Below are 24,795 nucleotides of genomic sequence, written 5' to 3'. Positions count from 1 at the left end.
CTTTAACCTTTGGCATTGTAATTATGATGTGTTTTGGTGTGAGCCTTGTTGGGGCCATCTTGTTTGGGACTCTGTACTTGTGTGTCTATTTCCTTTACCAGGTTAGGGAAATTTTCCATTATTATTTCCTCAAATAATTTTTCAATTCCTTGCTTTATCTCTTCTCCTTTTGGGACCTCTATGATGCAAATGTTGATATGCTTGATGTCCCAGAGGCCCTTTAAACTATCCTTATTTTTTTGGATTCTTTTTTTTTTTCTTTTTACTTTTCTGATTGGGTGTTTTCTGCTACTTTGTCTTCCAAATAGCTGATTTGATCCTCTGCTTCATTCCCTGTAATATATTCTTTTTTTAAATTACTGTATTCTTTATTTCTGACAGATTATATTTTTATATTTTTAATCTTCATCTTTTTAATTTCCTATCTTTTGTTGTGAAAGTTCTCACTGTGTTTATCTACTCTTCCCCTAAGTTCATTGAGCATCCCTATAAACAGTGTTTTGAACTCTGCAACTGGTAGATTATTTGTTTCCATTTTATTTAGTTCTTTCTCTGGAGTTTTATTTATTTATTTTTGTTTATTTTTTTCATTTAAGACATGTTTCTTTGTCTCCTCATTTTGTCTGACTCCCTGTGTTTGTTTCTATGTATTAGGTAGAGCTGCTACACCTCCTGATTTTGGTAGAGTGGCCTTATGTAATAGATGTTCTCTGGAACCCAGTGACCACCAGAATCTGGGTGTTCCTTTTGTGGGTGTGAGTACCCTCCTGTTAGTGTTGAGCCTTGATTGCTATTGGCACTTCAATGGAAGGAACTTACTCCCAGGCTGATTGGTCAAGCTGATTGTGGAGACTGGCTCTGGAGGTGGTGGTTTGGTGCTGTGGTATGGTCTAAAGATTGCCACTGGGTGTGCTGGTTCTGGGACCTCTTGGGAAGGACTCTGGTGCATGCCAATGTTAGCCTCTTTTTGTGCCCTGCCAAAGGCCACCTGGTATTAGCTACAAACTTATCTGCAAATGGTTGCTGTTTGTGCTGGGCTTAGAGGTGCCTAGGAAATACTAAGCTGCCAATCAAGGCTGCTGCAACTAGTGCCAAGCTTGGAGCTGATTAACACGTGGTAGGGCATCCCAAAGCCAGCTTTTACTTATTGGAGCTTGTGAACTTTTGAGAGTTTTTAGGAAAGTCCACAGCACCAGCCAATTCAGGCTCTATGGAAAAGCCACTGGAAGCAGTTTGAGTGGGCTTGCAAGATGGTTTTCAGTAGCGTCTGAGGGAATCCCCAGGGCAGAGCAAACAGTGTTATCAAGTTGATGGAGACTCAGACTTGAAGCCCACCTGTGCCTGCAGATTGGGTGGAGGGAAGATTACAACAAAGGAACAATGGTGTCCTCCTATACTTCTTTCTGGGAGAAGGCTGCCCCCTAAGTCTTCCCCTAAAGCCAGATAATTCAGTTCCTCTTTGTATGTCCCTGGCATTTCTCAAGCTGCTGCCCCAGAGCTGCAGCACAGAGTCATGAATGTCAGTGAACAAATCTGTGTGTGGGCTCTTTAAGAAAATGCCTGGAACTTCAGCAGCCCTCTGTCTCACTCAACCATAATCTTTGCTGGTTTTTACAGCCAAAGGCTAGGAAGACTTCTTTTTCCGGCATTGGAAGCGTGGGCTGGGGTGTGTGTTGTGGAGCTGGGACCCCTCTTTTCTCAGGAGGAACCTATACAGCTGAAATATTGCTCCCATTTCTGAACTTCTACCAATGGTTGTGGGCCCTGCCCTTTCTGCCTCTCTGTCCTTCCTGTTTCAGTGTGGCTTCTTCTGTATATCCCTAGTTAAAGGAGTTCCTTCCAGGTAGTCTTCAGGTGGTTCTCCATGTTGGTTGTTCTGTAGTTTACTTAAAATTTTGATGTGGTCATAGGAGGAGGTGAGCACAGCATTTATTTACTCCACCATCTTGACCAGAAGTCTTCGCTCTTTACCTCTTTATAAACTGTCTGGTAAGGCAGTGTACTGCTGATTTTTTAAACATACAGACTTATCTAAAATTTTATTTTTCTCTGGAGCACTTTAAGTTTACAGGAAACCTTGAAATCATGGAAAAGAAAAGAAGATCAGAAAGAAGACCTAGCATCAAATTCACATCTCACCACCAATGCTGTTAAAAATAGTCTTTGAGAAATAAGCCAGTCAGTGGAAGACAAGTATCACATGATCTCACTCATATGTGAAATCTGATAAGCAGAATAAACTGATGAACAAAATAGATTCAGAGAAACAGAAGCACGGAGCAGACTGACAAATATCAGAGGGGAGGAGGGGAAGTGGGGTTTGGAAGAGATTAACCAAAGAACTTATATGCCTACTAGAGGCCTGGTGCACAAAATTCCTGCACAGGTGGGGTCCCTAGGCCAGGCTGGTGATCAGTGCTGATTGGGGCCTTCAGGCTGTTGGCCAGGGCCTGCCTGATGGGGGGAGGGACTGCGGGAGATTGGCTGGCCACGGGGAGGGACCAGGGGAGGTTGGCCAGCCGTGGGAGGTTGGCTGTGGGAGCGCACTGATTACCAGGGGGGGAGCTCCTGCATTGAGCATCTGCCCCCTGGTGGTCAGTGCCCATCGTAGTGACTGGTCGTTCTGGTCGCTTTGGCTTTTATATATAGAGACCAGGGGCCCAGTGCATGAATCCGTGCACCTTGAAAGGAACTGTGGGCCATGAGGCCCATCTTCCATGCCCCGGCCCGACCCCTCCCTCCATGACCCAGTCCCCTGTCTGCCTGCAGCCCTGTTCCCACACGCTGAAGGCACCGGCCCCGCTCACACCCACTGATGGCACAGAGCGATTGGGGTCTGCGCCAGCAGCAGGTGTGAGTGGGGCTGGCACCATCAATAGGTGCCAGCGGCGGCTGCTACCCTGATCGCCCCTCAGGAGCAGGGGGAGATGGAGAAGCCCTCAGGGGCAATCGGGGCCAGAAGCCACTGCTCACACCCACTGACAGTGCCGAGTGATCAAGACCAGCAACAGGCGCTAGCAGCAGGTGCGAGCAGCGGCTCCGGCACTGGCTGCGGGTGTGAGCAGGGCCAGTGCTGGCAGCAGGTGCAGTGCCAGGCGGGACCGTGGTGCGTGTGAGCAAAGAATTTTCAGTAACCAGCAGAGGTTTGCCCTGATGACAGTGATCAGAGCCCGCCTTGGCCTGGCGCCCCTGCTCACTTGCTCCACCATCCCGCCATGGTTGATGCCTGCTATGTTCCACACTTTGCCACCTGCTGCTGATGCCCTCCGTGTTCTGTGCGCACCCCTTGGTGGTCAGCGCATGTCATAGTGACAGGTAGTTCGGTTGTTCCACCGTTCGGTCTATTTGCATATTAGCCTTTTATTATATACTAGAGACCCGGTGCACAAAATTCGTGCACGGAGGCGGTTGTCCCTCAGCCCAGCCTGTACCCTCTCCAATATGGGACCCCTCAAGGGATGTCCGACTGCCCGTTTAGGCCCGATCGGGCCTAAACGGGCAGTCGGACATCCCTCTACAATCTAGGACTGCTGGCTCCCAACTGCTTGCCTGCCTGCCTTCCTGATTGCCCCTAACTGCTTCTGCCTGCCAGCCTGATCACCCCCTAACCACTCTGCTGCCAGCCTGTTTGCCCCCAACTTCCCTCCTCTGCTGGCCTGGTCACCCCTAACTGCCCTCTCCTGCAGAGTTGATCACCTCCAACTGCCCTCCCTTGCAGGCCTGGTCCTTCTCAACTGCCCTCCCTTGCAGGCCAGGTGCCTCCCAACTGCCCTCTCCTGCTGGCCATCTTGTGGTGGCCATCCTGTGTCCACATGGGGGCTGGATCTTTGACCACATGGGGCAGCTATATCGTGTGTTGCAGTGATGATCAATCTGCATATTACTCTTTTATTAGATAGGATAGAGGCCTGGTACAGGGGTGGGGGCCAGCTGGTTTGCCCTGAAGGGTGTCCCGGATCAGGTGGGGGTTCCCTTGGGGCATGGGGCGGCCGGAGCGAGGGGCCTGTGGTGGTTTGTAGGCCGGCCACGCCCCCTGGCAACCCAAGTGGAGGCCCTGGTATCTGGAATTTATTTTCCTTCTAAAATTGAAACTTTGTAGCCTGGAGCAGAGCCAAGCCTGGGGCTCCCTCCGCGGCGGCAGCCATTTCTGTTGGGGTTATAATTGAAACTTTGTAGCCTTAAGCGGGTGGGCCTGGCCAGGGTGTGCTGAAAGCTTTGCTTCCCCTGTTGCCGGTGGCAACCCTGGCCTGCTCTCTCAAGCTCCATTCTGCCGCCATTTGTTTGAATTTGTTTACCTTCTATAATTGAAACTTTGTAGCTTGAGTGGAGGCTTAGGCCTGCAAGGGCAGGCAGAAAGCTTGGCTTCCTCTGTTACCTAGGAAACCTTGCTCTCTGTGTCTGTAGCCATCTTGGTTTGGGTTAATTTGCATGCCCGCTCTGATTGGATGGTGGGCGTGGTTTGTGGGTGTGGCTTGTGGGTGTGGCGGAGGTATGGTCAATTTGCATATTTGTCTATTATTAGGTAGGATGATATGCATAACCCATGAACACAGACAATAGGCTTGGTGGGGGCAGGTATGGGTGGAGGGGTCAATAGGCCTGGTGGATGTGGGTGTGGGGTGGAAACTCAACAAACCTGAGACACACTTACTACTTAGGTTCCAGAGATACAAAAGGGACATCTGTAATATTTTCAACAATAAAGATAAATTTTAAAATATAGTCTTTGAGAAATATATATTGACTTCACCAGATCAAGTTGACAACCTGATTTTTCTTTCCATAATAGCTCTATTTACAACTAGATTTGTTGCTAAGTACCTTATATCTAACTTAGTAAAATTCTTCTAAAGTTTATATCTTGTCATTATTTCCTTTTACATGAAATGCAGGTATCTGTGTGGTATTCTTCAGAGGAGTGTACAACTGAAAATTCTGGCATTCTACCTTTCTGTTCTGTGAATTTAAGCAAAAAAATAGGCAATACTTGTATAGTTAGACCAAAATAACAGGATGATAGCCAAGCAAATGCTTTAGTTTTTAGATTAAATAATGTAAACTCTTAAAATAGTGCCAAGCACATAGTAAGTTCTCAGTAAATTAGATATCTTATAAGCTTATATTTTATAAGCTTTCTGATGTCTGAGTTCCACTTCATGAAGTTGCAATGTAGGTTAGAGTTAGTACATGCATATCCTCAATACACACTTCATAAATGTTAACTATTATTATTATTTGAATGTGATAGATGGTAGGTAGTGTTGCTATTTTATTTAATTTTCAAAAAGTAATTTAAAAGGACAAATGGCGTTCAAGACTGGTAATCATTCAATAATGAAAGAAAACAAAGAAAAGTACAAAATATACATGAACCATTAATGTAAATGGAGGATAAAATTGTTGACATTTCATAAACTGTTGATAATAAATTTTGGATAATAAAACATTTAATGTAGCTTGTTAAAATAATTTTCTGCCAAAAATTATTAAAATAATAGTCAACAAATAAAATCGGCATCAATGTTATTTCTTAGTAATGTATGCCTGAATCAAATGAAATGTCTTAGAAAATCAGCATACATATTTTGAAACCACATCAAATCAGTCTTGAAATGGATTGTAATAACATATCCTTAGATTTTATTTGTGCAGTCCCTGAGTGAACTTATAATTTAAAACAGAATTTTGGAAATAAAGAATGATCTTTAAGGAATGATTACTGTCAGACTAACAACTGTAGGTTGAACAAAGGAGAGTATTTAAATCAACAGTGTTGGTCACGAAAGTATCTTAGGAAAGCATTTAAAATTAGGTATATTGTGATTGGTATCTTAGAGTCTACTTTGGTGATTCACCAGAACAGATCTTACTCCTTGATTCAGAGATACAGGCTGCATCTAATTGTTTCTACCATATCAAGGGGCTTCCAAGGTCATTATAACAGGGCAAGAGACAGCACAGAGAACTTACCCTGCTCATCTCTGCTTTAGCTTAAAAATGTTACACATCTCTTTCATTTATCACCTCTTTGCCAGAATTAACCACATTGATGGAGCTCAGGAAGAGTGAGGACATGAAGATATTCCATATGCAGCAAGTGACCATGTTAGTATATGCAAAAAAAAAAAATTAAAATTGGGGAATATATAAGACATGAGAAAAATATAATAAAGAGTAAAACATTCTTAAGCAATTCTGTCCCAAATCATTGTTTACATTGCTTTCCTCCAAAAGTGTTTATGTTTTAAATAGATCAGTGTGTCTGGATATGAGAGCATATTACTGACTTTTGATAATATAAAGGGAAAAATGCCCAAGGAAATGTTATTATTCATACTTTTATTATTTAATTTTGTGGTGAGTGATTTAAAAATTAAAATATGGTTATTTTTAGTAAATATCTTAGTAAAGAAGAAGCTTAAAAATTAGATATCCCTCTACCCACCCCATTGAATTGCTCTACACTTAATTTAAAAATTAAGTTTTGAGCATTTTATTTGGAAACTCAACAAACCTGAGACACACTTACTATTTATCATCACTAGGTTCCAGTGATACAAACATGACTAAGAAAACAGAGAACCTATTTTTATATTCTAGGTGGTCAACCTCAGTAAGACAGTACTTGTGCAGATAGCTAAGGTGTTTTTTTAAGAGGTTGCAACATGGTTGAGGAGATAGATATAAAACTAATTGTGATGGAGTTTAATAAGTATGAAGATGGAGGTATGGGCAAAGTATTACTGTATATGGAAAAGTAGAAGGGATGAGAGAAGTGCTTATTATAAAGAAGGCAGTTGGAGAGGTATTTTTCTAAGAATATTTTTTCAAGAAAAATGAAATGTCAGTGATTGAAAGAGTAGGAGGATAGTATTACAGTAAACCCTCAATTTTGCAGACCTCAATATAATGGACTTTGGACTTAACAGATAAAATTTCGGTTCATATGTCATATGTGAAAATTAACACCCTGTTAATTTAAAAATGCTTTTGAAGCATAATAACCTCCATCTTATATAAAAACTGCTGTTTGAAATTTTAACCCTGCTATTTTGGCTTCTGTAAATGCTTGATTGCTTAAATAATAAGGAAAATAAGACTACTCCCATTCCAGAGAGGCCATAAACCCAGATGAAGTTATCAGTGCTGGCACCAGGCCAAACCTTTGATTGAGGTCTCAAAGCCCCAGTACATAGGGCTCTTTAAGAAATTGCAAAGGGGACTGGAAAAACCCCATATTTGGGAGACAAAGAAGGTAAAGATATAAATAGAGAAAGTTCCTCTATGTTGGGGCCCAGAATTTGAAATACAATTTTCTCTCAGACCATGCTTAATAATAATAAAGTGTAACTCCATCTCTCTAAGCGTTGCTTGGTTCTTCTCCTGTCTTCTGTAACACTTTTAATCAAGATTTGCTTATAATTAAATTAACAGGTTTTTTTGTTATTAATTCGCTGTTATTTTTAACAGTAGGCCATACTTGGAAAAAAACATTGTAGTAATTTCGCCAACATACAACTATAACTATAGTCTACATCTTTAAATTCAAGAGTCACTCACTGCTCACACACAATGTTTGGTGAATGGGGAATGATTACAACATGATCACAACATGTGGCACGTGGTAATTGGTTCTGTTGTTGCAGGGCATGACTTTCTGCAGCAGCTTTAGTGCTTATGCTGCTGATGTTCCCAAGTGTGGTAAACCACACCCAACTCATGTGCATTTGTTTACTTGTGGTGACTGTGTAAATTTAAAATTACTGTAATACATAATAGAAAACTTTTCTGTGAAATTAGGTTTTTCATGCATAATTATAATTACAAAAATGTGTCTAATAATTAAAAACAGGTAAACTAATTTGTGAATTTTTAAACATACACGTTTAGAAAAACTACTTTATCATATAATGGACTTTTAGATTTAACAGACTCCCCCTCACCCAAATTAGTCCCTTATATTGAGGTTTTACTGGAGCAAGGTTAGGATTCTGCCTTCCCACAGAGACTGGGAGACACAGCCCCTATCTTTCCTAATGACTGCATTTCAAAGGAATGGCTTTTAGGTCATTAAGAAAGACACTCTTTAGTTGTATAAGATTCATATACATTTCAGCGAGGAAGAGGAAGTGCTCAAAGAAAGGGTGGTCCAGATTGTCACAAGTTTTGGCTGGAACAAATAGTAAATCTTTTGGCAGCTTTGGGCTTTCTCAGGCTGGTGCTTTAAGGGTCTAGGACCTTGGTCAGCAAATTGTGGCTTTCGAGTCACATGCGGCTCTTTGGCCCCTTGAGTGTGGCTCTTCCACAAAATACCACGGCCTGGGCGAGTCTATTTTGAAGAAGTGGCGTTAGAAGAAGTTTGAGTTTAAAAAATTTGGCTCTCAAAAGAAATTTCAATCCTTGCACTGTTGATATTTGGCTCTGTTGACTAATGGGTTTGCTGACCACTGGTCTAGGATTATCCTAGAGATGGGGCCTTGAGTTTTTAGAAAATAGGTAAGTGTTTTAAGTTTTTAATATAGGGGATGGAGATGGATAAAATCGTTGTGCTGAGAGTATGTGGTTTTTGTAGATGAAGGTTGAAACATAGTAGGGAAAAGGGTGAGAGGAGCCTGGCCAGGGGAATCTTTGTCAGCTCTCATGATCGTCCTTACAGTTGGAGTCGTGAACCATCTTATGTTCACTAAGAGCCTTGGGGAACACTCATGTTGTAAATAGGAGAAAGGAATAGTAGTGGAACTATGGAGAGAGACAAGACTGTTTATAATCATAAAATTAAGTAAGGAGATAATTATGAGAAGAAGACATTTTGAAGAGTGGCATGTAAATCATGAAGACATAGCTGAGAGTTGTCAGGAAGAGTAAAAGGCCATTGTGTAGAATTCAACATTGTAGTTGCTTTGGACTGAACTTAGTTTAGAAGGTCCTTGTCCATTCTAGGATGGGAATCATGAGAGCATCAGGGTTTTGAAACCTTGGAACGCATGTTTTTCCTGGCAACCCTGGGCACAACAACGTTAGCTTAATCTTGGTCGAGTCACTGTTTATCTCTAGTTACTCCTGAATGACACAACTATAATTACCCACATGCTCAATTTTATAATTGCTTATATTTCTTTGCTTCCCATAGTGTTGATACATGATAGAGGGATTTGTTGAGACCTGTTTGAGTCCACATAATTTTCAGCTTAGTCTGGGATTCAGGCTAAAATTCCAATGTTTAACATTTTTAAACCTGAAACACACACACATAGACTCACATAATGAAAGAGATTAGGAAAAAACAAAACACTGTTAGTGAAACGTGTGTCAGTCTGTTTCAGTACTATCTTAGGGCAAATTGCTCCTTTGTTCAGGGAAAACCAAGTAAATAGGCCAGTTTTGTTTTGCAATGTAAAGCAAAGACTGTTCTAACATGGAAATATTTGAGATCCTCTGGTTTCAGGGAATTAAAACTGTTTAGGGAATGATAGTAAAAGCTTGTCTTTGTTAAAGATAAATTGCATTTCTGCAAAGAAGTTTGCTTTTGGAAAAAATAAATGTGTTTTAGTAAGTAGGATAATGAGGACAAAAGAGAGAGGAGAGTTATTGCCCATTCAAACCCTTTGAATGGATTGGATATCCTCTTGTTAGAGGGGCGAGGGCCTCAAGTTAAGGGATTTGCATTCTTGTTAGGTGGCTTCATTGAGATATTTGAGTCTCTAAAAGAGTCAAATTCACATGGTTAAGAGTCATGCAATTGTATAGCTGTATTCATTCACAGGAACCCACATCATTAGTAGCTACTTGGATTGATATATTTTTTCCATTATATATCTGATCAGTCATTTTTGTATATGCTAGTAATGAAATGATTAAATTTGTTTTATTTATTTACTTATTGCCTGCCATCTTACTGAACACTCATTAGTTTTCAGTGGATTATCTAGTTTTCCAGGTGTTTAATTACACTATTTTTCCAGAGTAAAGTTGCTCCTTGCTTAAATTTTTAGACTATAATTTAATTTGTTTAGTTTTCAGTAAATTGGACTGGTGAAAAAAGATGTTGAGCTCTTTAACATTGAAAGGATTTAAGAAGATAAATATTCAGAGAAATGTGTACAGGTGAAAGCTACTGCTATGGTTTGGTTGTGATTAGAGTTGACACTAACTATTTGCCAGTGTGTACTGAATATCAGATTGTTCAGATTGTGTCCTGGCTAGTACCCTCTGCTGGTGCATATTCTGGTATGTGATTTGTTAATAGCCTTAATAATCTGAGGAAATAAAAATGAAAGCCTATATATGAAAACTGCGTCTGAAAGTCATTTTATTTATTCATATATTTTTAATCCTCATTTGAGGATATACTTTTTTAAATTTTTTATTTTATTTTTTTTATTTCAGAGGGGAAGGGAGAGTGAGAGTGAGAGTGAGATAGAAACATCAATGATGAGAGAGAATCCTTGATTGGCTGCCTCCTGCATGCCCCACACTGGGGATCAAGTTCACAACCCAGGCAAGTGCCTTGACCAGGAATCAAACCTTGACTTCCTGGTTCATAGGTCCATGCTCAACCACTAAGCAACACCTCCTGGGAGAGGATATATTTATTGATTTTAAAGAAAGGGGAAGAAGAGAGAGTGAGAGAGAAACATCAATTGATTGCCTTCTCTATGTGCCTTGGTCAGGATCAAACCTGCAACCTAGGTATATGCTCAGACCCAGAAACAAACTCACAGCCTTTCAGTATCGGGGGTGGTGATCCAATCAACTGGGCCACACTGTCCATGGCCTGAAAGTTATTTTAGATAACCAACTTATTTTTTTTACTAATATGGAAAAAAAGACTCCAAGTCTTTAAACTGGAGAGGCAGTAGTCTAATTTATAATAAGCAATCTACCTGGAAATCTATGGCAATCTATTCACGTTAAGTAGTTAGAAAAGGGGAAATAATCCCTCCAGTTAATAATTTGTAAAGCATTTTAGTAAATAGATTGAAGAGAAAGTTGCAGGTATTTAAATTTACTCTAATATCTCCACTAGCTGCTAATTAAATCATATATTTATGAAAAGAGAAAGAGAGAAATACAGAGGAAGAAAGTCTCTTCTTTTAGACCTTACAACAACCCTGTGGCTAGACTGATAATAGAAATATCACCATTTACCAAATTAGAACCTAAATTTTCAATTTATTGATGCTTATTCTCACATTATTTTATATGTGTCCTTAAAGATAGCTCCGGGTCTTCTTTAATAAATTATATAACATTTAATCCATGCATTTAAAGTGCACAGTTCAATGTTGTTTAGTCTATTGAGTTGTGCAACCATTATTATAGTCAATTAGATAATATTTTTTTATTACTACTCCCCCTTTAAAAAACCCATATCAATTAGTAGTCACTTCAATCTTATTTCCCCCATCCTCCCTAAGCACTGGCAACCACTAATCTACTTTCTGTCTTTAAAGATTTGCCTACTATGAACATTTCATGTAAAGGGAATTATAGATTAAGTAGTTTTATGTGACTGACTTCTTTCACTAAGTATAATAGTTTCAAGCTTCATCCATATTTTAGCCTCTATTAGAACTTCACTGTTTATTATTGCTGGATAATATTCTATTATATAGATGTGCAATACCACCTTTTATTCAGCTACTCATCAGTTGATTGGCAATTGGGCCATTTCTGCTCTTAGCTATGGATAATAGTAAAAATAAAATATGCTAATTAGACCAGACATCCTTCTGGACAACCTTCTGGATGAACCCGAGGCTGCCAGAGAAGCCTGGGTCCTGGGTACCTACAGGCAGCCTGGAGGGAAACCCGGGTCCCGGGTGCTAGAGGGAAGCCAGTGCAGGCAACCGGGGGAAGGAAGGCCTACTCCTGCATGAATTTCATGCATCAGGCCTCTAGTTGTGAATAAAACTGCAATGAACATTTGTGTACATTTGGATACATACTGTATTTCTATTTCTCTTGGGTGTAAACCCAGCAGTGGAATTGCTAGATCATATGATAATTATATGTTTAACATTTTGGAAAACTGCCAGACTTCTCTCCAAAGCAGCTGCCCCATTTTACATTTCAACCAGCAATGTATGAGAGCTCTAATTTCACTACATCTTTGTCAAAACTTGTTACGATATTTTTTATTACAGTCATTATATTGCATGTGAAGTATGATTTTGTTTTTCATTTCTCTGATGGATAATAACTTTGAGCATTTTTCATGTTCTTATCAGGCATTTGTATACCTCATTCAATTCGTATGCTCATTTTTTCCTTGGGTTATTTGTTACTTTATTGTTGAATTGTAAGAGTTCTATATATATTCTAGATACAAGTCCATTAGCACATTAATGCTTTGGAAATATTTTCTCCCATTCTGTGGATAACATTTTTACTTTGTTGGTGGTGTCTTTTGAAACACGGAAGTTTTTAATTCCTATGAAGTCCAACTTGATTGCTTGATTGCTTGTCATTTGTTCTTTTGGTGCCTAATCCAAGTTTATAAAGATTTAGTCCTGTAGTTTCTTCTAAGAATTTTATAATTTGCCTTTTACATTTAGGATATATATATATATATTTACTGTGTGTGTATATACTAGTATATATACCGTATTTTCCGGCATATAAGACAACTGGGCATATAAGATTTTCCTGGGTTAAAAAGTCATCTTATATGCCGGAAAATATGGTAACTCTACTTTTCTGGTATATATACCATATATATAATATGTATATATGTATATACCATATTTTATCTTATACGCCCAGTCGTCTTATATGCCAGAAAATATGATATATATATACAAAATTCATATATATATGTTATGAGAAAAAAAATCCAGCATTATTCTTTAGCATATCAATATATAGTTGTTGCAAACCATTCATTGAAAAGATTGATTTTCCCAATTGAATTTTTCTCATATTCTTGCCAAAAAGTAATTTACCATAAACAATATGCTTTATTTCTGTACTATCAGTTCTCTCCCATTGATCTGTATATCTTTTCTTATGATACTAAAACATTGTTTTGATTGCTATAATTTTGTAGTAAGTTTAAAATCAAAAAGTGTGAGTCATCTAACTTTTTCCCCCCAAGATTGCTTCAGCTATTTTTGGTCTCTTGGCATTTCCACTTGCATTTTAAGAATAGTGTATCAATTTCTGGGGGAAAATACTGACTGGGAATTTGATAATGATTACATTGAATTTATATGATCTATTTGGAAACTATTACCTTCTTAACAATATTGTCTTCCAATTCATGAACCTGAGCTATCTTTCTATTTTTAATCTTTTTTTTTTTCATTGATGTTTAATAGTTTTCAATGTATACTTTTAAGATTAGATTTTTTTTTGGTAAAATTATTCCTAATTTTATTTCACTGTTTTGTATTTTCTATTCTTTTAAATACTATTATAAATGGAATTGTCTTCTGAATGTTATTTTTGAATTGTTCATTGAAACTGTTTAGAAATACAACTGACTTCTATATGTTGCTCATCTGCCCTGCAACCTAACTGAAGATTTTACAATTCTAATGGTTTTTTTGTGAATTAATTAAGATTTTCTCCATATAAAACATGTCATCTCCCAATAGAGATCATTTTACTTTTTTACAATGTGGATAATTTCTTTCTCCCCACACCCCTCAGTTTTTCTGACTAAATCTTCAATACAAAAGCTATATGGAAGGGTATGAGTAGGAATTATTTCCTTGTTCCTGGCCTTATGGGGAAATCTCTCACTTATTCACCACTAAGATGACACAAGGCTTGGGCTTTTCATAGATTCCATTTATCACTTCGGGGAAATTACCTTCTATTTCTAATTTGTTGAGAATTTTTATGATGAAATTGGGCATAAGAAAGGTTTATGATACATAAACCTTTAACTCAACCATGTAAAGTATAAGCTTATTGCAATGAGGGAGACTGAACACAAGAAGAGCTGTAGATTATTTGACCTAAGAAAGCAAGCAAGCAAGCAAGAAAATAGAAAGAAAGGAAGGAAGGAAGGCAGGAAGGAAGAAAATAAGAAAGGAAGGAAGAAAATAAGAAAGGAAGAAAAGAGGATTTTTTGGAAAGGGTAGTTTATACAAAATTTAAGGATTTAAGTAATGTTTTGTTAGGCTTAATGTAAAGCATAGCCATGTGTACTCTGTGTAGAGTTCAATACCAGGTCTACACTATGAATTGGACCCAGTTTCCTGTTGCTCTGGAAACTACAAATTTAAGATAGATGTGGAATGTTGCACCCAGAAACTTCTTACTTTAAACTCTGTACCAATCTTCCAACAGGAAGCTTTATGATACCCCTTGACTTTAGAAAAGATGCCAGTGAATAGGGATTAGTACCCTTTCAACAGGAAGGCCATTATGACACTTCAAAGTTAACAGAAAAGTATCAGTTCTGTTAACTTTGTAGCAGTATTTATCTATAACTTTTTCCAGCCAATGAATTCAATGTTTTGTATATGTGACTCTCTTCCAAGCACATCCTTTACTGCCATTTGCATCCCATAAGCTCTTATCCTGACTTTAGAACACTGTACAGGCAGGAAGGAGCTGCTGTTCCTACTTCAGTGATGATCTCTATGAACTCTTCTGAGTAGCTGTAGAGTAGTCGTCGGTGTCAATGTGCCAGACTAGTAGGATCAATTTTACCGCCCATTGCTGTGAAAACTAGAATTTAGCAAATTAGTTTAGCAATGATTCTGAGTTATTTGCCTGCCTTGTATCTTTGATGAATTGATCTCATCTTTTTACTTCTATCAAAGTACATTAGCACCTCATTCATGCTTAGCCAAACCCAATTACCTGGTCAAAGTGGGGAGATGGGGAGGGAAGGGGACTCTTTTAGTTTGAAAGTGTATGAAGTGAGAAGGTGGTATTTTTACTAGCTATTCATCAGACATATGCTGCTGAATTAGCACTGTTAGAGTTATTTTCTTAATTATGTCTGTTCTATATCCTCAAGTTCCAAGAATGTTTAACTCTGTATTGATTTAGTCTGTTCAATATTTCAGGACTAGATGACCAGATAGATAGGTATTTTACTTTAATTTTCAAACTACATGATTATCTGCTAGGACTAGTAATTCAAAGCTCTTATTGTACCTGTTTATCTGATTCAGGAACCTTAATGTACACACACACACACACACACACACACACACACACACACCACTCACACCTATGCTACATGACCCCACGTTGCATTAAATCATCATAAAATGGACATAAATATCTTGTTATCTTAAGTAAAATATTTTTTTGTGATTTTTTAAATTTGGCAGATGTTTAATTGACAATTTGTTAATGACAAATACAATTATAAAGAATGAGATATTTTTGAGAAATAAATATATTGCTGAAATATTTTTAAATGTAGCATCAGATTATGATTAAGTGGACTGTCAGGCTGTCATCTATTACAGAATAGAATAAAAGAGATTGTACATGGACAGTGAGGTGTATCATGTACTCTAGTAACCCTTACGGGGTTACTAGGTCAACCATAGAAAAGCATCAGCTTCCTCTCAATGGTAATGCCAAGTGGTTTCTTTCTAATTTGTAGAAAAAAGTTGCCATGAAGAACATCTGTCAAAGTCAGTTAAAGGTGAAGGTACAGAGTGAAGCTGGATTAATGATTCTGATTTGCTTGGAATTTTTTTAAGCTATGCCATTTATCATTCTATCTGTGAATTCTGAAGGAATATAATGCTGCTTATACTATTAATGCAGTTAGTCATTTCTTAAGTGATTTGATATTACAAAAAATACCATGGAATGGATGATTTATTATTTAATAACTGAAACACCTTTGGCCATTATCAGCCTCCAACCTACACACTTCAAATAAGAACACATTATAGCCAGAACCGGTTTGGCTCAGTGGATAGAGCGTCGGCCTGCGGACTGAAGGGTCCCAGGTTCGATTCCGGTCAAGGGCATGTACCTTGGTTGCGGGCACATCCCCAGTGGGGGGTGTGCAGGAGGCAGCTGATCGATGATTCTCTCTCATCGATGTTTCTCACTCTCCCTCTCTCTTCCTCTCTGTAAAAATCAATAAAATATATTTAAAAAACAAAAAAAAAAAAAAAAAAAAAAAAAAAAAAAAAGAACACATTATGATCCAGATAAAAAGAACTTAACAGGTTTTATTATGATTGTGTTTTATAATGTTTCTTCCATCATCTCTGGATTAAGTTTCCAATCTAATCACCCACATTATTTATTATAAATTGTTTTGTTGACTGTGTGAGAGGAGGCTACTCATGGTGAATTGCTGGTTTTACAATTCACCCAGAGTCAGACAATTTAAAATGAGTGAATTGTTTGATTGGTTCCAGCTTAGTGTAGATTGAGAATAGTCCTAGGTGCTTAAACTCATCTCTAAATAGTAGTGCTAAAGAATATAGGCTTTTGGAAGCAGAGGAATCTGCACTAAAATTTTTGCTTTAATACTATTAGTTCTGTGACCATAGGTTTCAGTTTCTTTCTTAGGAAAAGATGAACAATAAAACCAGCTTCACAGAGTAGATTTATACATAAGTGATGTACGCTAAGCAAGTAACATTTTCAAGCAGAAATACAGTGCTCAATAAATGGTAGTTATTGATTTTTATTAGTGGAATTTTCTCCATTACATGTAGAAAAAGAGGATAATGACAAAAGTTTAGTCTCATTAAATAAATCTAGTTCAAATGGCTTTAATATTGTTTAATTCCCACTAAATTCTATAGACCACCAAACTAAATATTTACCCATTTTAAACTTTAAAATAACCCTTTTTATCTACTTACCAGAGACCCGGTGCACAAAATTTGTACATTGGGGGTGGGGGGGAAGGGTTGTCCCCACAGCCCAGCCTGCACCCTCTCCAATCCGGGACCCCTGAGGGGATGTCTGACTGCTGGGGATTGGGCCTAAACCGGCAGTCGGACATCCCTCTCACAATCCGGGACTGTTGGCTCCTAACTGCTCGCCTGCCTGCTGGCCTGATTGCCCCTTACTGCTGTCCCACCTGCTGGCCTGGTCATCCCCAACTGCCCCCTCACCAACCTGGTCGCCATCAACTGCCCCTTCACCAGCCTGGTTGCCCCCACTGCCCCACATGCCAGCCTGGTCACCCTGAATTGCCCGCCCCCCCCGCTGGCCTGGTCATCTCCAACTGCCCCCCCCCCCTTTGGCCTCGTTGCTGCCAACTGACCCCCCTGCCAGCCTGGTCATCCCCAACTGACCCACTGCCAGTCTTGTCACCCCACACAGCCTGCTGTTCAGTCATTTGGTCATCCCTCACTAACCCCCTGCCAGCCTTGTCACCCCACGCAGCCTGTGTTTGGTCATCCCTCTGGTTGTTTCAGTCATGATGGCCCCTGGTTTTTTATATATTAGGATTTTTCTGGATAATTCCTTTCAGAGATTCCTTGAGAGAAAAACAACAGAAAGGATCTTCCTGTTAAATGTTAATTTCTTAGTATAACTGCTAAAGCTATGCACATTTTTTTTTTCTCAAATTTGACATGCTAGGAGTAATAACTCTAAGGAAAACAGATAACACAAAGGAAAAAGTATAATAATTTGTTTATACTTAAACTAGAGGCCCGGTGCACTACATTCATGCACTGGGGGTGGGGGAGTCCCCTCAGCCTGGCCTGCGCCCTCTTGCAGTCCAGGACCCTTTGGGGGATGTACGCCTGCTGGTGGGGAGCAGACATAAACCTGCAGGTGTACATCCCTAAGGGGTCCTTAGTACTGCCGCAGAGGTGGGAGAGGTCCCGTCACCGCTGCTGCACTTGCCAGCCATGAGCCCGGCTTCTGGCTTAGTAGCATTCCCCCCATGTCAAATTTGAGAAAAAAAAAATGTGCATAGCTTTAGCAGTTATACTAAGAAATTAACATTTAACAGGAAGATCCTTTCTGTTGTTTTTCTCCTATGGGAGTGCACTGACCACCAGGGGCAGCTCCTGCTTTATCATATGCTCCCTGGTGGTCAGTGTATGTCATAGCGACTGGTCGTTCCACCATTTTGATCGATTTGCATATTAGGGTTTTATTATATAGGATATGTACCCAGGCACCTCTATGAAAAAAAAAACAGCTACCCTATGTTATTCTAGAGATTGGGGGCACAATTTTAAGCAATAATTACTCATTTTTCACATTGTTATTTGCATATATTGGAATCTACATACTACCATTTATCTTTCTTTAACATTTAAAGCATGGCTTAGCTGGCAATTCATTTCATTTTCTTTTTTTTTTTCATGTCAAATTATTTGAATAGAATCAAAAAACTTCCTGCATTAACTTATTAAAACATTCTCTATCACCTACTGAGTTGCAAAGGTAGAGTTAGATTTTGTCTTCTTGATACTATTACAATTTTTTATATGTTTGCTTTTTCTTGACATCTCCAGGTATAATATCAAGAGAAACACATTATGATTTTACCTGATGGTATCTCTGCCTTATGATTTTCAAAAGTATCTCTAAATTGTTACAACTAGGTACTTTTTGAAAATTAATATTTAATATCCTATATAATAAAAGCCTAATATGCTAAGTGTCCAGTCATCCAGTCAGCCGTTCAACCAATCAAAGCGTAATATGATAATGATATGCTAAGGCCACTCAACTGCTCACTATGATGTTCACTGACCACCAGAGGGTAGACACTCCCACTGGTAGGTTAGCTTGCTGCTGGGGTCCGGCCAATAGGGACTGGGCGAGAGGGCCAGATATGCCCTGGAGCCCTCCTGTAGTCCCTCCCCAGCTGGCCAACCTCCCACGTCCCTCCCTGGCCCTGATTGTGCACCTGTGGGATCCCTCGGCCTGGCCTGCACCCTCTGGCAATCCAAGCTGAGGGACCCCCCCCCCCCTGAATGCACAAATTTTGTGCACCAGGCCTCTAGTATGAAAATAAAAGACAGCCACCATTTTCCTAAATAAATGTCAATTACTTAACTGAGTTGTTTTTTTAATGGGAAGATTCAGTCTTAAATGATGTTCTTACAAAACTCTGTTCCCATGAGCAGTTTATAGCCCAGTCTTGCTGTGTGTAATCAACTATCAATTATCAGCATTGCAAGTACTATAGTTTTATTTTGAAGAAGTTGTGAAGAAATGACTAGTAAAATATCATATAGGTATACATATGTATCTTAAATGTTTTTTTCTGTCCAGAAGCCAAGTCTTTTGTAGATAAAAGTGTAAATGTATTCTTTCTTCCATCAGATGTGGGTTCTGTTGAAGGCCTTGCCTATCACCGAGCCTGGGATACACTGTACTGGACCAGCTCCACGACCTCATCCATCACCAGACACTCAGTGGACCAGACTCGGCCCGGAGCCTTTGACAAGGAGGCTGTCATAACCATGTCAGAGGATGACCATCCACATGTGCTCACCCTGGATGAATGCCAGAAGTAAAAAACAGTGCATTTGTATTTCTTTATTATCATTATAAGCCAAAGTCTGTCAGGTTAATTTTAAAATGAACTAACTTTAAAAATAAAGATTTCCTTTGAAGTTCTCTTTTCACAATTCATAGAACTAGTTTTTGTAGAAGCATTGTAAATGTGAATTAAGAAAATCCAGACTCTTTGAATGCATGGTATCACTTCCATGAATAATCCAGTCAAAGCAAGTTAAATAATGACAGGGAAAGCAGACAGTATTGTGCTGGAAAAGGCATATGAAGAAGACATTAGGGCACAGTTGATTGAAATTAGGAATTTGGGGGGAAAAAGACTATTAACATGAATTGAAAACTAAAAGGTGTTTTGTAATTTAATTTAGTAATTTTAACAACTGGGGATCTTTCCAATTAAAGTACTGAGAAAACAAACAACAAAACATCTTTTTTGCTGCTATGTTTTTAACATTTGATGTTAGACTACAGTTTAAGTAGTCCACATGTGTTGATGATATAATGTGCAGACATTTATAAAAATACTTACAAATAATTCATAGCAAGAGAAAATACTCAGGCTATCATATGGAGCAAATGTAAAATGACAAATTAGAAAAAAGTCATGCTTTTTGAAATGCCATAAAAAGTAATTATAAGAAAACTGGGGAACAAAGCTTGGGGTAAGTAAAAAAAAAAAAACACACAACACACACACACACACACACACACACACACACACACACCTATGGAGTTCCATTCTCATACAATATGGTAAGATATTTATTAACTACTAGAAAATCCTTTATCCTGAAATGAAATAAGTAAATAAAAGTCAGACCAATCTGGCTTTCACTGAGCAGAAGTAGAAGAGCTCTTTTTAGGTGTGGTGAGGAAAAATCAGAGAATAAAAAACAATGACATGAAACACTAGCCCTGACTACTTGAGAGAAGAAAGAGCTACATAAATCACGCAGTGCAAGAGGAATTAAATCTGGACACTCTTAAAGATCTGGAAATACGTTTAGACTTATTTCACTTAATTGTGTACCTTCATCTTATAAATAGAGACTCTGAAGGTTGAGAGATGAATGCTGAGAGGAGGTGAACTTCTCAGAGCTCTGGTGATTTAGTTCAGATGGACCCAGGCCTTCAGGTGCCTGGGCTATAATGCTACATCGCCTTTAAATGATTATATAAAGAAATGATATATGCAGTCTTGCTTAAATATGAAATCTTCTTTCAAATAGTTTTTCCTTGTCAGTATTTATTAAGCATATTTTTTCAGATATTTAAAGCAGCCTTCCTGTTGGCTTCCCTCCCTTCCTCCTACTTTCCCTTATTTATCCCTTCCCTTTCTCCCTTCCTCTCCTTTTCCTTCCTTCCTTCCTCTCTTCCTTCTTCTCTCCCTCCCTCCCTCTCTCCCTTCTTCCCTTCTTGCCTTCCTTCCCTCCCTCCCTCATTCCTTCCTTCCTCCCTTCTTTCTTTTCTTCCTTCCCTCTTTCTTTCCATCTTCCATTCTGAGCATTAACACCCAATCTTCTAATAAATGCTTAGGTGCAGTCTTATAGATTTAAAAAAAAAAGGGGGGGAAAAAGAGTGTTTCAGTAAAAGTAGGGCTTGGAGATTGGAATCTGCAGCCTTCCACTCTTCCAGTAACCTCTAAGGGCCATAGAATACTAGGATTTTCTCAAAGAAGAGTTTGACAAAGCATTCTATAAAATCTTTAAGTAACAAATATTATGTTTAAGGGTTGATAACCCCTGGGATTTCAGAAACAACATTGTAATTTATAGAAAAAGCTCACTGAGATAGAAGAAAACAAGATATTAAAAAATACTAGTATAGGGCTTTAGTAATTGTATTTCTCTACAAAGCATATGGAATTTAAAAAGCAAATCTGGAAGGAGAGGGAGATTTTGATTTTCACCAATTGAAGAAAAGTATAGGGTAAGAACAATGTCTAAAATGGTCATATTGGACCTGCTGAAAATGATATTAATAAGTAAGAGTATATTTTCAGTTCTGAGAAAATTTAAGATGATGGTTTTATACCTGGTTATAATAAATCCTCACTATGCAGAAAACTGACTCAATTTAATTAAATTACTCTTTGAGAGAATACACAGAAAATTGTTTTCCAGAAATAGTTTCCAGGTTTCATTTTTTTTTAAATTGGAAAAATATGCATGCAAATATAATATACATATCCCCTTAATTACCTACACTTCCTTAAGGATCAGAGGATATGAGAAATAATTTTGTTTCTTTTAAAATAGTTTGATGTTGCCATGTTTCCACTAATGTTTTTGCTGTTAATGAAAATTTTAATTTATTTTTACATTTTTTAATTTAATTAGTTTAATGTTTTGGACCAACTGGAATGAACAGCATCCAAGTATTATGAGATCCACCCTGACTGGGAAGAATGCTCACGTGGTGGTCAGTACAGACATACTCACCCCCAATGGCCTCACCATTGACCACCGCGCAGAGAAACTTTATTTCTCGGATGGCAGCCTCGGAAAAATTGAAAGGTGCGAATATGATGGGTCCCAGAGACATGTAAGTTGAGAATTTCTTGATTATAAATGTAAACATTTGAAAATATATGCTGTATTCTTTCCTACAATATGCATATGAAGAGATTTCAAAATAGGTTAATTGTTTGAATCAATCCAATTAAGTAATATATTCAGTGAGAAAGAAAACTGGATAATATTTTGAAAACTTGATCTTCAAGTTCATTTGCTACCATAGAGACAATTTGACTCATATGAACTTTATTCTGGAGAAACAATAACTGATTGAATTGTTAATTAATGGAATTGTTATAGTCATTTGCATAAGCTTCATTGTTATTTATAATTTTTTTGAAATGTGAAATGAAGTTGATTAGTTAGCCTAGGCTAAAAGAATATTAGAAAAGAATGAAATGATCTTCTGTCTGTGTTTGGGTCCTCAAAGCATCCTAAGCTTTGAAAAGAGAAGAGAGGGATTCTTTCATAGTCAGGCCCATTCTCTGTGTCCTTTCTCTGGACCTGTCAGTGGAAGAACCCTGGAAGCCCCTGAAGAACACTTACAGCAGATACGTAGGGTCTGTGGAATGGGAAAAGTTCAGTGCCCTCCCCTTATCCTTTGAGGACAGTAGCCCTGAGCAACTGGGAAAACTCAGAGTTCAGGAGAGTAAGATCTGGTAGTCACACCACTGGAGAAATCCACCGCAGCACGTCCAACCCAAGGCATGCCTGAAGGACAGAATGATGCTGAGGCACTTTACTCCTGCACTGCATTTCTTGAAGGGCCAGATGGTAAATAATTTGAATCTCCAGAGGCCGTGTTTTCTCTATCACAACTACAATGCCCATAGAGAATATGTGGATGAATAGCTGTGGCAGTATTTCAGAATATACAGTGTAACAACAACAACAACAACAACAACAACAAAGGGGACATCTGTAATACTTTCAACAATAAAGATAAATTTTAAAAACAGACTATATAGTATATACGATAATAGGCAACCAACCAATAGGCCATAGTTTTCTAATACCTAATCTATAACTTTAAGCTCACTGTTTAATTCAATTGAATATAAACCTATACATAAATAAATATATACTATCTATGTAGATAGCATATATTTATATATATTTATACATATATACAGATATTATGTAGGGTGATATAGATATTTATCCTAGGGCAACCAACTAAATAAATGTATACATATATATGTATGTGTATGTATATAGATAAATAAATAGGTGAGAGAGAGAGAGAGAGAAAGAGAGAGAGAGTTCTTGAAGGAGAAAGTGCATTCATTTACATTCTAGTACAGGCACCTCATTATTGTGGAGTGTCTACTGTGTGTATTACTGATAGAGGACAGTTGTAAGCTTAAGAAATGTTGAGTGGGCTACTGGTGAAGTCACTTTGTGCTAAAAACAATAACTCTGATCAAGTATGTCTGTCTAAAGTCTTGGTCTATCTTTTCTTTTTTTAAATATGTTTTCATTGATTTTACAGAGAGGCAGGGAGAGGTGGAGAGAGAGAGAAACATCAATGATGAGAGAGAATCATTTATGGCTGCCTCCTACACACCCCCTACTAGGTACTGAGCCTGCAACTGGCAACTGTGTTATATGCCCTGACTGGGAATTGAAGCATGATCTCCTGGTTGATAGGTCAATGCTCAACCACTGAGCAACACCAGCCAGGCTATCTTTTCTAATTAAAGATCATGTGACCTTAGGCAAATTATTTAGTCTTTATAAAGTTTAATTTTCCAATGTGCAAATCATCTACCTAAATTTCAAGATTATTATGAGGATATAGTGTGAAAGTATGTGCCTCAGACAACAGTAAAGAACTTCTAAATGAAACTACTGGATAATGCTTTTGAAAAAGACAATCCGGTAAATCATTATCCTGGGTGTGGTATTATTTTCTAATGTGTTCTGATAAAGGAAGTGCTTCTATAATTCCTCATAACAACTCTATCTCTACTTCATCTTATTTAATATATGCCTGTTTTTGCTTTCCCCTTCCTTCTATTCTTATATATGGCAATTATAGCTGCTCCAGGTGGTCCAGTAATCAGATATCTCTAATATAATTTTAAGGATTTATTTTGACATTTAAAATATGAACCTAGTTATGATTCTAACTCATTTACCATTCTGTCTAAAGCAGGATGCCAAAACCGGTTTGGCTCAGTGGATAGAGCGTTGGCCTGCAGACTGAAAGGTCCCAGGTTCGATTCCGGTCAAGGGCATGTACATTGGTTGCGGGCACATCCCCGGTAGGGGGTGTGCAGGAGGCAGCTGATCGATGTTTCTCTCTCATTGATGTTTCTAGCTCTCTATCCCTCTCCATTCCTCTCTGTAGAAAATCAATAAAATACATTAAAAAATAAATAAATAAAGCAGGATATTTCTGGCTTGCTATAGTTAATAGTAATGTATTGTATATTTGAAGTTGCTAAGAAAGTATATTTTAAAAAATCTCACCACCAAAAAAAAAAAAAAAAAAAAAAAAAGGAAAACTCTGTGAGGTGCAGTACATATATATTTTGAACTATGTACACCCTGTACACTTTAGACTTACACAGTGTTATATGTCAATTATCCTATATAATAAAACCCTAATATGCAAATCGACCAAAGGGCTGAAAGACCAGCGGAATGACCGGTCGCTATGATGTGCACTGACCACCAGGGGGCAGACACTCAACACAGGAGCTGCCCCCTGGTGGTGAGTGCGCTCCCACAGGGGAGTGCTGCTCAGCCAGAAGCCAGACTCACAGCTGGTGAGTGCAGCAGCAGTGTCGGGAGCCTTTCCCGCCTCCAAGGAGCAGCGAGCCAAGCGGGGTAAGGAGCA

At 38.5% G+C, this 24,795-nt stretch overlaps 1 protein-coding gene across 1 annotated transcript in view; it reads left to right on the top strand.

Moving 5' to 3' along the window:
• The window catches only part of LRP1B (LDL receptor related protein 1B), a 1,704,605-nt gene that overhangs the window by 1,356,432 nt on the left and 323,378 nt on the right, over window positions 1-24,795 (top strand). The window contains exons 42-43 of the mRNA XM_054723549.1: window positions 19,240-19,429; window positions 21,774-21,978. Of these exons, the coding sequence (XP_054579524.1) occupies window positions 19,240-19,429; window positions 21,774-21,978 (395 nt within the window). The remainder of the gene's footprint in view (window positions 1-19,239; window positions 19,430-21,773; window positions 21,979-24,795) is intronic.

The sequence above is a fragment of the Eptesicus fuscus genome, chromosome 11 (assembly GCF_027574615.1).
Source record: "Eptesicus fuscus isolate TK198812 chromosome 11, DD_ASM_mEF_20220401, whole genome shotgun sequence".
NCBI classification, from domain to species: domain Eukaryota; kingdom Metazoa; phylum Chordata; class Mammalia; order Chiroptera; family Vespertilionidae; genus Eptesicus; species Eptesicus fuscus.
Note: the sequence above shows the minus strand (reverse complement) of the source record. Positions and strands in the feature narration are given on the sequence as shown.